The 16,705-nt window shown below is 42.6% G+C and overlaps 1 protein-coding gene across 1 annotated transcript; it reads left to right on the top strand.

The window, feature by feature from the left end:
• Window positions 1–894: 894 nt before the first annotated feature.
• On the top strand, window positions 895–12,051 carry CLEC20A (C-type lectin domain containing 20A; the record flags this gene model as incomplete). Its single annotated transcript, XM_080932464.1, has 6 exons — window positions 895–1,192; window positions 2,667–2,735; window positions 4,404–4,769; window positions 9,374–9,493; window positions 10,217–10,302; window positions 11,971–12,051. 6 exons carry the CDS (start codon window positions 895–897, stop codon window positions 12,049–12,051), a joined length of 1,020 nt encoding a protein of 339 aa, XP_080788590.1.
• Window positions 12,052–16,705: the final 4,654 nt, after the last annotated feature.

The raw sequence follows: 16,705 nt of genomic DNA, 5'->3' as shown, positions 1-16,705 counted from the left end.
GACATGGATAAGCACTCCTTTGCTAGAAGCCGGGAAGCAGTTGGAGCCAGGGAGGGATTCCTGGGAGAAGCTTTCTGCCTCTCGCCTTCTGTCTCTAATCTCTCCACTTTCCTTCAGCACATAGAGCACTTCTGGTGCATCTACACCAGGGTTGGGGAGATAATAGTGAATAAGGCTTGCTCTGTCTCCCAAGTGGCCTGGTGGAGATGATGGGAAAAGAATGAGCTCTCTTCCCCAGAGGCATCTCCCTGCAAGCATCTCCCTGCTCTATGTCAGAGCACACCTGAACTACTTCTTGAGTAATTCTGATGTATAATCCCACTTAGAATTTCTGGGATAGAAGCCATGCTGTGCTGTGATTAAGGGTTTGTACATGGGAACCACACACTAGTGTTCTGGAGTCTTGGCTCTCTCTACTGCTCACTTAGGGGCCTTAGGCCTTAGTCATCTATCTTCAACTCTCTGTCACCTGGAGTCCTTATCTGTTAAACAGATATAATGAAATCTCTGCTAGTCCTCAGAGAATCTCAGTGAGCTAAATGGCACTTCACACATGCACAATAAACACTGATGGTCACTATTATTTGACAGGCAAAGGAGAGGAGGTCAAGGAATAAAAGAATAGGGAACTAGCATGGCCTGTCCTTCTGAACCAAGATAGCAGCCTATGGAAAGGTCCAGAGGCAGAGGTGTGTGTGAGTGGAGGTAGAAGGAGGGGGTGTACTGGAAAAAAAAAAAGAGACCTACTGTGGTGTGGTTGAGACCTGTTGGGGATAGGGTTAAGTGGGGATAGATAGTCACGTAGTGATAGCTTCTCCTGCCCCAGCCCTGCAGCTGGTGAGCAACAGCAAGACCTTCCATCGGGTGGATGAGCCGCGGACCTGGAGAGAGGCCATGTGGTATTGCCAGGAACATTACACAGACCTCGCTGACCTGCAGAGCATGAACAGCCTAGTGAGCATCATGGTGGTCTACTCCTACACCAGCAGTGTCCAGGCATGGATCGGCCTCTTCTATGATGTGCACATCTCTGGCCTGAGTTGGTCTAGTGGCTCCGTCTTTACTATGCCAACATGGAGTGAGCTGCCTGTCTTCCAGGATGGAGTCTGTGGTACTCTGTATTCATGGTTCAGAGTACCTGCCCTGGGAGCTGCCTCCTGCACAGACCAGAAGCCCTTCATTTGCTATTTAGGTGTGTGCAGAAGAATATTCTGGGCCTATTCTCTTCAGAACTGTTTTTTTTTTTTGGGGGGGGGGGAGAAGTATGTGTTGTGTGTGTGTGTGTGTGATCTATGAGAGTAACTGGATACTCCCTGACCCTCTTCATATTTTCTCTGTGACTTCGGTCTTTCTGTACTCAATTCCCAATACCTCACCAAAGAATTGGGTGTAAATAAGAATAGAGACAATCTGGAATGTTCCACTAAATCTCTTCCATCTACCAGTTAAAGATTTGAGCAAGGGAGAAAATGGGAAAGAGGTTGGAGGGCCCATTTACCTATATAGAAATGAGAGCAGACCTCAAGCTTTGACTTACAAAGCACAGGGTCCAGTCTACTGTCTTACTCGGTGGCAGAGAGTAGAGCATTTGTTCCATGAGACCTGCTAAGCTGTGTGTAGGACCAATCTAGACAGCACTGCTGGAGATCAGCCAGCAGCACAATATGGTGCTGGCTACCAGGGGAATGTTCCATTGTGTTCTATCTATGCCATCTGTCCCTTGGAGTCCACACTACTTCTAGTATCCCCACTTTGGTCTTATTGGTACCGAGAGGTCACACAGAGGTGTGGTTGTGGACAGAGCTGCAGTTTCCTGGTAATGGTGCCAATTTCTGCCTTTCTTGTCCAGCAAAGGCTCAGCACAATTCTATGCCATCCTTATTGTTCAGATACTGGCGTGGAGGTCAATCTGCCATTTCTCCAAGGCATAGCCATGGTTGCCATGAAGCCCTTGGAACAGAAGCCTGTGATGGCCTTGGTTTTATCTCTAGATCCCAAGGAAACATAATGATCTACAGGGATGACCAGGGCATCTGGTAGGAATCCCTGCAGAAATAGATGTGTATGATGGTTTTTCCTCCTGTGTCCTTCTTTGTCTTAGAACTCAACTGCTAGACTCTCCCATCACTCTGTTCTCTCCAGTTCTGCAGGTCCATTGTGAGTGCATGGGCCAAACTGCCATTCAATTCCCTAAGTCTGCCCTGTGGCACTGCCGTTTGTTGTCTGAACAGAGTGAGTTTTAACAGACATTGCATAACTTCCTTACGAAATACTCAGCAGACCTTCGAAGCACTTGTAATATCATTCTTTTCATAGACAACCATGCCCTGTCTGGTCTCTTCGGCCCCATTGCTCAGCCCTTTCTCTAGCTATGGTGTATTGACTTATTTCTGTCCCCTAATTCACACAGCTCCTTTTCAGTTGACTGCAGCTGTTCTTGCTCTGTTGGGACTAGGCGATTCATATTCTCGAAATCAAAGACTCTGCTTATTGTGTTTATATTGCTTTCCTAGGGGGTAGCACCAGGCATACAACAGGAGCTTAATCGTTATTTACTGAATAGAGAATGGGTGAGGCTACTTTTGAACTTTTGGCTCCAACCTGGTGGTTCCTGGGCAGTTTTCATTCCCTACCTTATAATTTGAAGTCTGCTTCTGTTTTTACAGACCCTGCTGTAGGACACCGCATCTCCTTGGTGTCCCCTCTGAAGGACCTGACCACTCTTCCAGAGGAAGGTAAAATACTTGGCTTTGCCTTCCCTCTCCTGGGACCTTGATTTACTTTGCTTTGGGCTCATATCCCTGGACCAGCATGCAGATATAGATCGCAATGGTTCCCTCTGTTCTCCCTTTTCTGCCTGGCTTGTTATTTTGTGTTGGGGTCCCCAGGCTGATGGATTGATGGTGTCAATGCCTGGAAAGACCAGAGTGGAGGGTAACTATCTCTGGGTTTCCTGGTAGTTTGTAACTAGTTGCAATCCTGCCAATGGGTCTTCCTCTGGGAGTTAGGAGTTGAAAGATGAGTGGGTAGAACTTCTTCACAACTCAGATCTCTGCCTAGATAGGGGTATTTCTCTCAAGATTCCTATCCCTTAGACAACAATGCCCCAGTGTTTAAAAGGAAAGTTTCTTATCTGACATAGAAGAATTCTATGATGAAAGAGTCAATACCTCTATGTTTAGTGTTCATTCTCTGAGTGTTCTAGAATACAGAGTGAAATGGCAAAGGTTTCCAAGGTACACAGACCTGTGCTTGAATCTCATCCTGACACTGAGTTTGGGGTGAAATATCACTTCTTTTCCTAAGCTGTGAAATAATATTAATAATGGCTACTTCTCAGGGTGACAGTGAACATCATGAAGTTATGTAGGCCAAAGGCACAGGTCAAGGCTAACACATAGTAGGTGCATAATATAGAGTAACTTTAAAGGATTAGTTTTGGGGTTGGTGAGATGGCTCAGCTGGTGAATGTTTGCTGCCAAGGCTGATGACCCCAGTTCAGTCACTGGGACGTACATAGTAAAAAGAGAGAACTGATTTCTGCAGGTCATCTTGTGACCTTCATGTGCATGCCGTGTCATGCACAAGTGCACAATTAAGTGCAACTGAAATTCCATTTGGTCAGGGAAACAAGCTTGTCTTAATGGCTGATTCGAGCAGGTGCATGCCAGAGAGTAGGAAGAGGCTCTTGTTTGAATGGGAGGATATGACTAGATTCTGCAAACAGTCTTTTCTTTATCCAAACCTCTAGAACCAACACAGGTGGAGCTGCAGTAGCTCACATCCTTTCCGAAACTGCCCATTGCTAGGAGTCCGAGAGGCACAGGCTTGAAGGGGCCTCTCAGTGTAGAACACTGCAGAAGCCATTCAGCCTGGAGAAGGGAGGTCGTGTGTATGGGAGACTATCACCTTATCTCTCTGAGCTCATGAGATCTGCTGGAGACAGGCTGCTATGCTTCCTGCCCACCAGATCTGTGCTGATGTGGGAGGGGGGGATATATGACTATGAATACGCATGTGGTGGATCACAAATGAGACTAACCCTAAACCAAGACTGTCTTACTTCTATCATAGAAATGACCTACTATTCTCTCTCAAATAGTGTCTATCACTTTTATTAAGTGCTAATGTGTGGTTTTATGTAATCCTGACGCTCAGTATTATTTCTACTGGACAGATGAAGTGACTGAAACTTAAATTTAACATGTAAAACCATATAGCTTTTAGAAGAACCCTTTCTTCAATGATCCCCTCCCCCCTAACTACTGCTGCTATGATATCTCATTCTTCCAACTTGGTAGTTTTCCCTGTAAAATGGTGGTTTTGATGAAACCTAACCCCTGAGGATAAAGGTCAGAGAACTTGGATCTCAGGCCTATGATCTCTGTATTCTTTGCCTCCAGCTGAGGTCATCATTGGCGGACAGACCTTCATTCGGATTAAACAAAGTATGACATGGCTCTCGGCTCTGACCTACTGTCGCAACCACTACACAGACCTGGCCGATCTGCAGAAAGTAACCGACAAGGATAAAGAAATTCTCAAGTCCATCATAAATAATGAAGATGCCTGGATTGGCCTCTACTTCAATGTAAAGATCAATAATTTGACCTGGTCTAGTGACCAGGGTTCCAGCATCCCTGAGTGGCTACAGGAATTGCCTATGTTTGGTCAAGGACTGTGTGCAGGACTCCGTACCTTTGCAAATCACCCACCTCAGATTTATGCACTGCTTTGTCCTAAACTGAAACCTTTTATCTGTTTCAACGGTATGTGAGAATGTCCTTGGTTCATTGAGGTTAAAATGAAATTTATTAGACCGGGGGATACCCAGGGTAGACCTGAGCAAGCACTTAGGGGCTTTGAGGGTAACAGAATTCTACAACAGGCTTTGATTTGAGACTTAAACAAACAAACACAAACCAAAAAACCAACCCAACAACCTTAAAAGGGAGTTGTAGTTCCTTCAGAGGATGGAACAAACCCATCCAGCTTTATTATTACATTAGCTAGTAGTAGCAACAGTTAGTCACCAGAACATCAATAAACATGAGCCTGCATGTTACAAGCAGGTAGACTTTACCACTTTTGAGAAAGCAGGCAGAATCTGAGTTTGTCTTTCTGCATGTGGAAAACGTACTTTACAAATTGAGGCTGAGGATATTTACTGCAAAGAATGTCTGAGGACTGACTGGAGATCCGGACATAGAGCAAGTACCTTGTTAATGTCAGCTATGGTCACTATGGTCCTGAGGGCAGTAGAGACTTATCTTGTATGTTTATAATGTGCTTCCTCAGTGACAGGCCTCCTATCTTGCCCTTTGCTTTCAGCCTCCCTCCTCCTTTTATACCTTTGATGAGAGAGAATCCAAGTATGTCAAGACAACCATTTGAAGTGTACAGTTCAGTGGGTTTTACTGTTTGCATGCCACTCAGCTACCTCCACTGTCCAATTTTAGGACATTTCCATCACCCCCAAAAGTCCTTACTAGTTAGTCATGTCCTACTTTCCCCTTGGCAACCAAAACAGACTTATGTCTCTCTGGATTTGCCTATTTGTAGTGATTTTTCTCTTGGATTTGAAGACAATCGTGAACCACTATCTGCAGGACTGTAAAAGTTCCTTGATGAACCCATCCAGTGATTTGTTCAGTGTGCAGTAGTGTTTTTGTTTTGATGGCAGCTGCCTGGCAGTGTCTGTTAACTTCCCTTAGGTTTGGTGTGACAGGGCCTGTGCTTACACTCTTTTCTCACAGACCCCACAATTGGACATCGGAAGTCGGCAGAGATACCTTCACTCGTTGATACTTCTTCCCCTAGAGTGACTCAGCACTCAAAAGTTCTTACAAGGACAACCTCTAGGCCAAACAAAGGTACTCTGCATCTGTTCTTGGCTGTCTAGGGTCTTCTGGGCCTACAAAACTAGAGAGAATGATTGGTTTACATGCAGAAGTCCAGGGTGAAAGCCATGTGAGTAGCCCTCCACGAAGTACTAGTGAGTGGAGAGAGATGGAGCATGCCAATTGTTGGCAATTACTACTTACACCAATGAGTTATTTCCTCCTCTTCATCATCTTCCTCCTCCTTATATTGGTTGGCTAACCAAAGGCAGGAAAATAAAAGGTAGGAAAATAAAGAATTGGTTTATGAAAGGCATCCTTTGTGGGCTTCATGGGTACAGTGGAGGTAGCCACAAGGCCCTGGTTCAGCTCCACCCACCATGTTTTAGCTATTCCCATTCAGCTAGTCCCACAACTCAGCTTCTATGGAACTTTGCAGAGACCAAAGAGCGAGCTATGGATTCATCTGTCTCAGGGAGCCCAGCAGAGACCCAAGACTGGCCCAATGTTACTGCAGCCTGGAGCCTGGACACCAGCACCAAGGCAGCTGGGAGCCTGGCAGGAACTACTACAGGTACCCATGTGCTGCAGGGGTTGGGAACCCCCGCCCCTGCTCACAAGTTCCTCTGAGGCATCAGCAGCCAGATACCAAGTTGCCAAGTGAAGAACTGAGTGCAGGAGTCACACAGGCTAGGCAGGGCTGCACTGCAAGCCTAAGGGAATCCTGTCTGGCCAGTTTCAGCACCTAAGCCAATTCCCTTGATCAGGAAGGATGAAGATGGGGTAAGGTGGTACAACTTAGGAAATACCACCTTTAAGAGCTTAAGTCTAATAGTCAAGATTGGAATGATGGCTCTGTAATTTACTGTGCACAGCCTTAGGCAACCAATTTTTTCTCTCTCCTTCTCTTCCTCTTTTTTCCCTCCCTCCCTCTCTTCTTTGGAGATAAAGTCTCACTCTATAGCTCAATCTAGCCTCCAATTCATTGCAATCCTCCTGTCTCAACCTCCTAACTGCTGAGATTGCAGAAATTAACCAGTACATCTGTTTTCATAACTTACTTTTTCTCTTCCTCCTGCCCTTCTTTTTGTTTTGTGAGACAGACTTCTCTGCTGCTCTGGCTGTCCTGGAACTGGCCCTGTAAACCAAGTTGTCTTTGAACTAAAGAGCCTCTGAATCCTAAGTGCTGAGATTAAGGGCGTGTGTTACCATGCCTAGCTCACAACTTTCTTAACCCCATGGAATCTCCTTTCCCTTTCGACGGTATGATATAGTACCTCCCAATTTCTGGTTCCAGCAGACAGTAAATATAGTTATTCCTATCTTAATCTCAACTCACCAGTGACATTCAGTGTCCTTATCTTAGATCTGCAAGGCTCATTCTCATATCATCACATACGATGGCAGATGACCAGCTGTGAATTGTGTATATTACAGACTCCCAGACAGAGGCCATTTATACTTCCTTTTTTCCCATTCTTTGAGCTCCATCTTATGCAATAATCCCCACTTTGTGCATCTCAACCGGGGTGAGCAGGACTTGCCCCCCGATTTTAGACAAAGGGGATCTGATAGGAACAAATGTAGAAAACTGGAACAGGTTGGGAATGTGTGAAGTGTAAACCATGAACAGAAAGTGACTTCTTTGGACAAAGGCGTAAAGACTGCCATGCAGGCAGATGTCATTACATTTGGAGGAGGGAGTAGCAGGGATAAGGGAAAAGGACTGTGGCTGCATTCTGAGGGCCTTGAACCTGCAGTCAAGAGGACCAACAGGTTTCAGAAAATGAGCAAAATGCTAAAATCTGTAGTTCCTAGAGGTGGTAGGTGACATGGGGCCATGTTTGCATTAGGATGCTAAAGGAAAACCGCAGGGTTCTGCATAGTATAACAGTCTCAATAGTGAGAGATACATCAACCAAAGGCTTAAAAAAGAAAAAAAGAACATTTGTAACAGTGTGCTTATGAGTGTTCCCCCACTTCTGTGTGCCTGAATCTTACCAATTTGTTCACTTATTAAAGAGATTTATAAATCTCTGGATGAGGTTTGGAACAGTGAACTGTGGAGAGAAGGCCCACCAGGAGAGAAAGTCTGGGAGTAGGCCGAGGCAGTGGTGAAATGAGGAGGGACATGAAGGCTAGATCTTGATTAGTCACAAATGACATGGATCAAGAAACAAGGAGCAAACACATTTAAAGAACTGTTTGTTCATGAAATCATAGAAATAAATCCGACCTTAAAAAATGAACTTAAGTTTTATTTAAAATTTATTTCTTCACCTAACAACAGTTTGTCAAAGATTTAAAGGCAGTGATAATGCAAATGCAGAAAGAACAGATATGACCAATACTGTAGGCAGTAAGGTGGGGCTGCTTTAAAAGGGGCACATCCTCTAGAAACCGGCAAAGGGAATAAGAATACAAAGTGTTTAATTAGGGTTTTACTGCTGTGAACAGACACCATGACCAAGGCAACTCTTATAAGGACAACATTTATTTGGGGCTGGCTTACAGGTTCAGAGGTTCAGGCAGGAGCATGGCATCATTCAGGCAAGCATGGTGCAGGAAGAGCTGAGTGTTCAGTATCTTCATTGGAAGGCTGCTAGTGGAAGACTGACTTGCAGGCAGCTAGGACAAGGGTCTTAAACCTAAGCCCACAATGACACAATATTCCAATAGGGCCACACCTACTCCAACAAGGCCACACCTACTCCAACAAGGCCACACCTCTTAATAGTGCCACACCCTGGGCCAAACATATACAAACCATCATACAAAGTAACCCTCCCAAACACACACACACACACATACACACACACACACACACACACACACACACACACACACACACACACAGAGCATTGTTTATTATACTAAAAATTAGTACTGCCTATGAGAAGTACTAAGAGAAGACTGCTTAAGTCAGTCACATCACATTTGGTGAACTACTATGCAGTCTTTTAGAGAGCAAGGTAGATTTTGCATTTTAAATAAAAAATTCAACCTGTGAAAGATATTGTCTAGTAAACTTAATGTTGTTTTTCCTAGGGCTGGAGTCTTAAGAAATTATTTCCTAAGTAATTTTTAGTAGTAGACTTCTAAATAACATGACTATGTCCATATCAAATGGGCAATAATGAGAAAAGGAGAAACACAGGATTTGGGGACTGAAAGGAGCAGCAACTAAGGACTCGGGGTCTCTGGTCAGACTGCGCTTGGTGTGGGGTACTGCCTTGGTAAAGAGGTCAAGGCTGCTTTGGATAGGGCAGCTCACCAGGTAATGCACTTTTTAGAGTACTACTAAAAGAAATACACCAGAACTTTGATATTTCTAGCGAACCTCATGCTATTGCTTCAAGTCTTATGATGTTGGAGTATTTTCTGAATGATGGGAAAGTGAAGGACAGCCAGGAGCAAACAACTGCACAGCAGTGCTGCTGCCCTTGCCTGCTTTCTGGTTCACAGTCACCACTATCAGATCCCTGGATTCTTTGCTGTATTTCCAATAATTCCTTTATTCTTCCTTTCTGTAGCTATGACCACTGTGGAGGGTGGCACATATAAAGGAGACACAACGACTGCCACTCAGGTCCAACATTTAAGCTCGGCTAAGTACCTAGAGTCTAAAAAGAAACCAGCAGCATCAGAATCAGGTAACGATTTCTGTTTGCCAACTTGGGGGCCTTCTTAGGAAAGATAACATGAAATGTTGGCACTAGGGATAGGAAGAAAGATGTAGATTCTAGTTTAAGCGGTGTGACTAAGGTGTAGTGAGGGGAGCAAGTATCCTCAGTTCTGTAGTCTTTCTTATCTTCAAAAGGGGCTCAGTAAAAACTACCCTATACTATAGGGCTGCTGTGACCATATAACAAGGTACTTAACAAAGAACATCGTAAGCTATCAAAACCTATGCAAAATGCGCATCCTACCATGAGGTTGTAGTTTTTGTCATGATCATGATGGACATGTAGCAAAGAATTTCCTAATTAGTTCAGAGAATGTTGGGGTTTTCTGGAGGTAGTGAGCCTAGGGCAAGGGAAAACGCCAGCAAGAACAGATGGTCACAGACATTTGTACAGTAGATTTATAAAAAGGAAACAGAAGACCACAGAAGAGGTAGAAGTAATTCCTGATGAATACCCAGGTTGTGAGAAGAGAGCTCTAAGATAGGATTTTCTTGGGGGTTGGGGGTAGGCTTGTCTGTATTAATTTTGGTCCAGCATTGTCTGGTTGAGCCATTTCCTTCTTTCCCTCTCTGAAATTCTCTGTTACTGTGTAGCACCTATGGTATCCAATGGGTCCCCTAACTTCCAAGAATTGGGAAATTCAGGTGTCAGTGTATGACACTTTCTGAACCAGGTAACATGTATTTCCAGAGCACTCCTTTGGAATCTTGAAAGCAGACTTTACCATCCCAATACTGAGGGATCCAGAAGAGATGAAAGAACAACTTTTGAGTGAGGTGGGATGTGTTTTGAATTTTGGTCATTCAGGGAATGGAAATGCAAAGCATTGGGGCTGAGATGTCTCATGCTTGTCTTTGCAAACATGAGAACCCAAATTTGAGCCTCAGAACTCATTAAGCTTTGGAGCCTGAGCTCACTGTGCTCTGTGCCAGGCTGGCATTGCTTCAGAGTTTTCTGTAGCCTAAGATTTTCCTGAGCTTTTCATGTACTCAAGATGGATGGTCAGAATGACCCCAGTTTAGGTCTTTGCACATATTTTTTTGTATAATCTGGGTGAGAAAATCAAATCTTTCTAAACCCCAATTTCCTCAAGAAAGTCATATAGTCAGTATCACAACTAAATAAAGCATTTCGTGTAAATCTTAGCAAACTGCCTGGCACACAGCTGGTATTCAATCAATATTAGCTATTATCAGCATTACCACTATAATAAATAAATGGATGACTGAACATAACCTGAGAGTTTATTTCTCAAGGGTTAAAGTATTCTACAGTTCATTTATCCCTAGATATGATCTATTATAGATCCTAACTTTATAGATAAGAAGAGACACTGACATTTACCTAGCAGTTCTTTGCAACGTATTCAAAGGCCCAGCACATGGGAATCCTTTCTGGGATTTCTAGAAAGACAATAGTGTTGTGTGCCTGGCAGGTTCATGGATCTGCTGGCTAATGGTAGGGCGGGGAACTGGGAGACTGACGCATTTGCTACTGAAAGAACAACAAGGAAAATGATGCAATTCAGCATTTAGTTTTTCAGCTAAATTTCAGATGCTAAAGCCACAATGCTACAAAGGACAGGGGGAGACAGTTTGGGGTTTTTTACTTTTGTTTATTCCGTAAGGTCACAGGTATTTTCTTTGGTTCTAGCCTGTGCTTTTATGTGCTTTCTGGAATAGTGACTGACACTTTAGACGCTAAACTAGAAGTATCTACTTTATGCATTAAACTAGAGCCAATGAGAAAATTGAATTTGAATTGTTAAATCCCACCTTTAGCTTTGTCAGAATGTATTTGTTCCGTATGTGGGATGGTTCTTAGGCCTTGGGATTAGAGTCCCTAGCACTATGAAAAAGAAAATCAAGGTAAAATAACTTTATGGGGCAAACATGCCACAGGCTTGGTTATCTTACTGATATAAAAAAGGAATGGAGTTGATAGCAACAAGGCATGTATGAGGTTTTAACAGCATTTAAAATCCCAAATATAAAGCAAGGAAACACCTGTAGCTAACTTATTCAAATTTCAGGAATGGTGGTAAAAGACATAGCTACAAACACCTCATATGTTCAAAGGTCAATATGAAGTAATGGAACTCAAGAGGCAACTATTGTCTCTGTGTGTGAATACATAGTGTATGTATATATGCATGTACACAAGTATGTGTATATGTGTGTGTTTCTTTAAATTTACCAAACAAGTCTGATGGTCAGTTTTAGATTGAGAACCACTGAGTAATTTGGTGCTACTGACAAGGTGCAGACAGGCAAAGGAAGGCTAGGAAATAAATGGTACAATAAATGGTAGTGACTTAGAGCTAAGTGAACCATAGGGTTATGAAGGAGCACCAGTAGTTTCTCTTTTTCTTTCTGTGGTGCTAGGTTAGGGACTGGATCTCACTGAACTATCTTCCCAACCCCACTTCTCTCTTACTATTTCAGATCCAAGAAGTCTTAAAGCTTGTATTAGGTCACGAGGAATTCAAATTGAAATGGATTGGCTCCGAAGTGAAGAGAAAATAGCCAACACCCACTCGCTTTCACTTAAGTAGTCTTTCAGGTTGTCTTTAGGTTTTTGTTTTTTGTTTGTAATTCCTAAGAAGCACAATATTAGAAATAACTTGAAATATTCTAGAATGAACAGACTTACATGTAGCACAGAAGAGGTCATATGAAACGCGAATTCTTGGATTTTATAAGATGAGATGGGTAAACTGAAGGGAGCACAGCTGACCACTGAGAACAAGACAGCTACTCTCTGAACCAAACAAGGGAACTCCTGGGGGAGGGGGCTATGAGAGGAGCACACTGGCATAGGCAAGCTGCAGGAAGCTTTCCTTCTAGGGAACTACCACAGCACAGCAGATGCCAGTGCCAGATACCTTCCCTGTAAGTGATCAAGTCTGAGGTACTACGAGTCACGATGCTCCTGATGTAAAATGTATCTTCAGAACAATATTCCACCCGGATGTGTGGAAGATAGTAGCAACTCTTAGTCTGAAATGTTTAAAGTTAGAGTTTATTTGTATTTTTCGTAGGAATATCAATAAAAGACCTCAAACGTATCTATATCTGTACATGTACAAGAACCGTCAAAAATTATTCACAGAACAAAAATAAATCTTTTTTTAGAACCCAGGTAATGAAATGCAGATATGGATCACATATGGAACAATCTAAGTGCTACAAAGCACAAAAATATGGCTTTAAAAATAAAATAAAATCTTGGGTTTTATTTTTTTTAAGGTGGAGTTCACTTTCTTCAAATAAAAAATAAATTATTTTGAATTATCTGTAAAATAGTCATGTGTATTAACACACTCTTATTAAGGCCCTGGAGATGAAAAGCAAAAATCAAATTTGAAGCTAAGTTCCTCTCAGGTGCGACCCAGGTAAATATGCTGCTGCTTGCTTGAGTTGATCGAATACAGCTAAGAAGTAATCAAGCACCAGCCAAACCCACCCTTTACCACTTACTGTGGCTTTTCTGTAGGATGGTGGGCATTCAGTTAACTAGCATTAAACTGTTAGTAAAGTGGAAATTGATACTTTTTAAATACTTGCACCACACACAGAGAATAAAACCCCTTAAAGCACAGCTGTGGAAATGTCACTGCACCAGAAGTTCAGTCTGGTTTTCAGTTCCAAGACTTTTTAGGGAATAATAAGGGCATTTGATAAAAAATGACAGAGTACAAAATTAAAACTGTGTGCTGAAACAGGGGGTCGAAGTTCTCTTGTCCTCTCCTTGGGTGGCTTGCAGAACTCATTGAGGCTGGCTGGGCTGTTGCTCAAGCACCTGGGCATTAACTGCTGAGGAACCAAACTCCTTTCTGTATCCTGCTCTCAGATGGTGACAAGTCAGCGGCTGCTCTATACGCTCTATGCTACCAACAATAGTTCCCAACCTATGCCAAACAGAGTTCAAGTCACTATAACTTATATATACATATAACACATATAGTACATTTCAAAGAGAATCAAATGTTATAAAATCTAAAAACCAACAAAATAAAACCAAAACCTCAAGAAAGTTTGGGAATTACTAGTTTATAAAGTGGATTAACATTTTTTTAAAGGGATGCCCTAAGAGTGGTATTTCTGTAGGCATGTTATGTGTTGTCTCAGGAGTTGCCTCACCCCCCCCATGGATACACACACACACACACACACACACACACGTATGTATGTATGCATGCATGTATGTATGTATGTATGTGTGCATGTATGTATGTATGTGTGCATGTATGTATGCATAGGATATATACATATATCCTAGGAGCAGCAGGGGATGCCACTCCACTTGTTTCTTTGAACTTCTGAGCAACTAAGTCCACTGGATCAAATGTCTTTCTCAGGATCTTTGAAAGAATTTTATTCTCTTATGCAAATTTCACTATCCTTGTCCTTTCAAAGCTCAAGTGCTTTCTTAGATGGGTCAGTGATAGGAGAATGCTCTAGAAGAACTGATAACAATTGTTCAAACATAAAATGGGCTTAAACATTACTGGCTTTAAGAAACATGTATGGCCAGGCAGTGGTAGCACACACTTTTAATCCCAAGACTCTGGAGGCAGAGGCAGGTGGAACTCTTGAGTTCAAGGCTATCCTGGTCTACAGAACAGTTCTAGAACAGCCAGGGCTATGAAGAGAAATTCAGCTTCAAAAAAAAAAAAAAAAAACAAAAAAAACAAAAACAACCAAACTAACCAACCAACCCCCCCCCCAAAAGTCCTTTAAATTAGTAATAATAATAATAAATAATAAATTTAAAAAGAAATCCCAGGTATGGGGTAGGAGGATGACTTTTACTGCTGAGGCAAGCAGGAGAGTTCATTACTGACTTGAAAAAGTCAAAGGATATAGAACAGAATGTGTTGAACTTGCTTAGTCTGTAGCAGAAGACAGCCCCCGAAGCTGCTGAGAATGAGGTAAAGCTGTGAGATGGGCTCAGGAGTTGCTGAATTTGCCAGTGACTTGGCTACTCTATGGTCCAGCCTGGGGCTCGGTCAGTCTATTGACACTAGGGTATTCCTGAGGAGGGCTGCTTCCCTCAAGTCAATCCCTTAACAGGCCTCAGGAACTGTACCCTGAGGAACCAGAACTAAATCTGAATAGAAGCAGAGCAGACATTAATGCAAACCCACTGGATGGCACTGTCCTCTTGAATTTTAAATAAAACCCTGCTCCCAAAAGGCTGTACTTATGGACACAGTGGGAGCCAGGGCTCTGCAGAGCCACCAACACATATCAAAGCCACTGGTAGACTGCTTATGAACTCATGCTCAGCCCCAGTGCATACACACAACATTCACTTCATCTTAGAGATGCTCATGCTTCCTTTACTGTCCAACCCCATGGTATTAAGTGAAAAAGCAAGAAAAGCTACAATAGCATACTGGCCTCACTTTCCATTCCAAGAAAGACTGCTCCAGACCCAAGCAGTACACAGGTGACAGATGCGGAAGTAATGCTAGTCTCATGGGAATGTGACTTTTTGCTGTTCTGAAATCTTCTTGCTTCAAGTAACATAGGAGGGAAACAAGAAGCCCCTTTCTTGGTCCTATGAAACTGTCCTTGGTAACAAATATCCAAGTCCACATTACTTGGATAAAAGCTTCACAAGCACTGAATGCCAAATCCAAATCCCACCTAAGCCTGCTCTAGTCTCACCCATCCTGTGATATGTTGACACAGGAATTGTAAGACCCATCAGCTTATTACAAATCATTCATTTCCTCCTAGCAAAGCAAAACAATTCTTGTTCAGGGTAAGAGACCTATTGAGGGTAAAGAAATACCATATAAAATGCCTGCTGATGTCCTCTTCTATACTCAAAAAATTCCAAAATAAACTTTACAGGATTGCAACATTCTCTAAAGAAACACTCAAAAAACATTTTGTTATCAGTTTGAGACAGGGTCTCAAGTAGCTTACATTGTCCAGGAAACTTCTAAGGCAGAGCATGACCTGGAGCTACTAATCCTGCTGCTCCTATCCCTGGGTGTTGGGATTACAGGCCTGTGTGCCATCATCCAGGTCATGCCATGCTGGTGTTTGAACCTAGGGCCTCTGGTATGCTAGGCTGGCACTCTGCCAACTGAGCTATACCCCAGTTCAGAATATTTCTGATAGGATAAAAAAATGAATATGTTCAGAGGATAATCTAAGATTTAATATGTGGCAACAAGGCTGAACTTTTGACTGTAACTCTTATGACTGTTATTGTTTTACTTTTTCTCTCCATTTATGGTAATACTACAGGACCTCATAATATGTCCAAATGTTTTGGACATTCAATCTTGTAATGTGGCAGGCTCTCTAAGAAGGTCCTACAATGTAATAGTTGTAGTGCATTCATCAATACACTGATTTGACCAGCTCTCTGTAATCTATAACCTGCACTTGAAGACCTTCCTAGCCTCGAAGCAAGACATTATCCACACTATGTGCTTTGGGCCACCAAGACTAATGATTTGACTAGGTTCTGTGCAGCAGTGCTGAAGGGTTTTGAAGAATGAAGGAGATACTGTTGGGCTACAAACATGAAAAGATCTATGTTTACATCCCCCTCACTCAGTACAGGGCATTACTGCAGAATCAATAACCTTCTCTGTTAGGAAGTAATTTTAACCACAATAAGATCTCAGCTTGGAGGGAAGAGATAAGATGTAAAGTCACTGGGCATGGAGCCTGAAGTTCTAAGCACAGTGGGATGCTCCTGTTGTTAAGAGTTATGAAGAGACACCCCCACAGGTTGTAGGCTGAGGGCTCTGGTGAGGTGGCTGAAGTACAAGGTCAGCCAAAGGTCAATAGGGAACAAGTGAGACTTGGAATGCATGCCTGGGACTTGCTGGGAAGGAGGTCTTGGTATCTAAGCCTGGGCTTCAAACAGGAGGGAACTACATATGTTCTCATTTCCTTAGACGTTTTCTGTTATTTAGAATCACATACTCCATGCATATGGCTCCATTATGTCTCCCCCCCACATCCTTTACTTAAAAATATTCTTAAAATTTTATAACTTAAAAAACAAAACAAAACATAAACTTATTTGAGAAATGTTTTTTTTCCCAAAGTAAAACTGTGTAGATCTTGCTTAAAGAGATTCAAGATCCTTTTAAACATTTATCTCTGTATATCTGACAGCACAAAAGATATGAACATTTTTGATGTG

The sequence above is a fragment of the Micromys minutus genome (assembly GCF_963924665.1).
Source record: "Micromys minutus genome assembly, chromosome: 1".
Classification (NCBI taxonomy): domain Eukaryota; kingdom Metazoa; phylum Chordata; class Mammalia; order Rodentia; family Muridae; genus Micromys; species Micromys minutus.
This window is presented reverse-complemented; position numbering and strand designations above follow the sequence as displayed.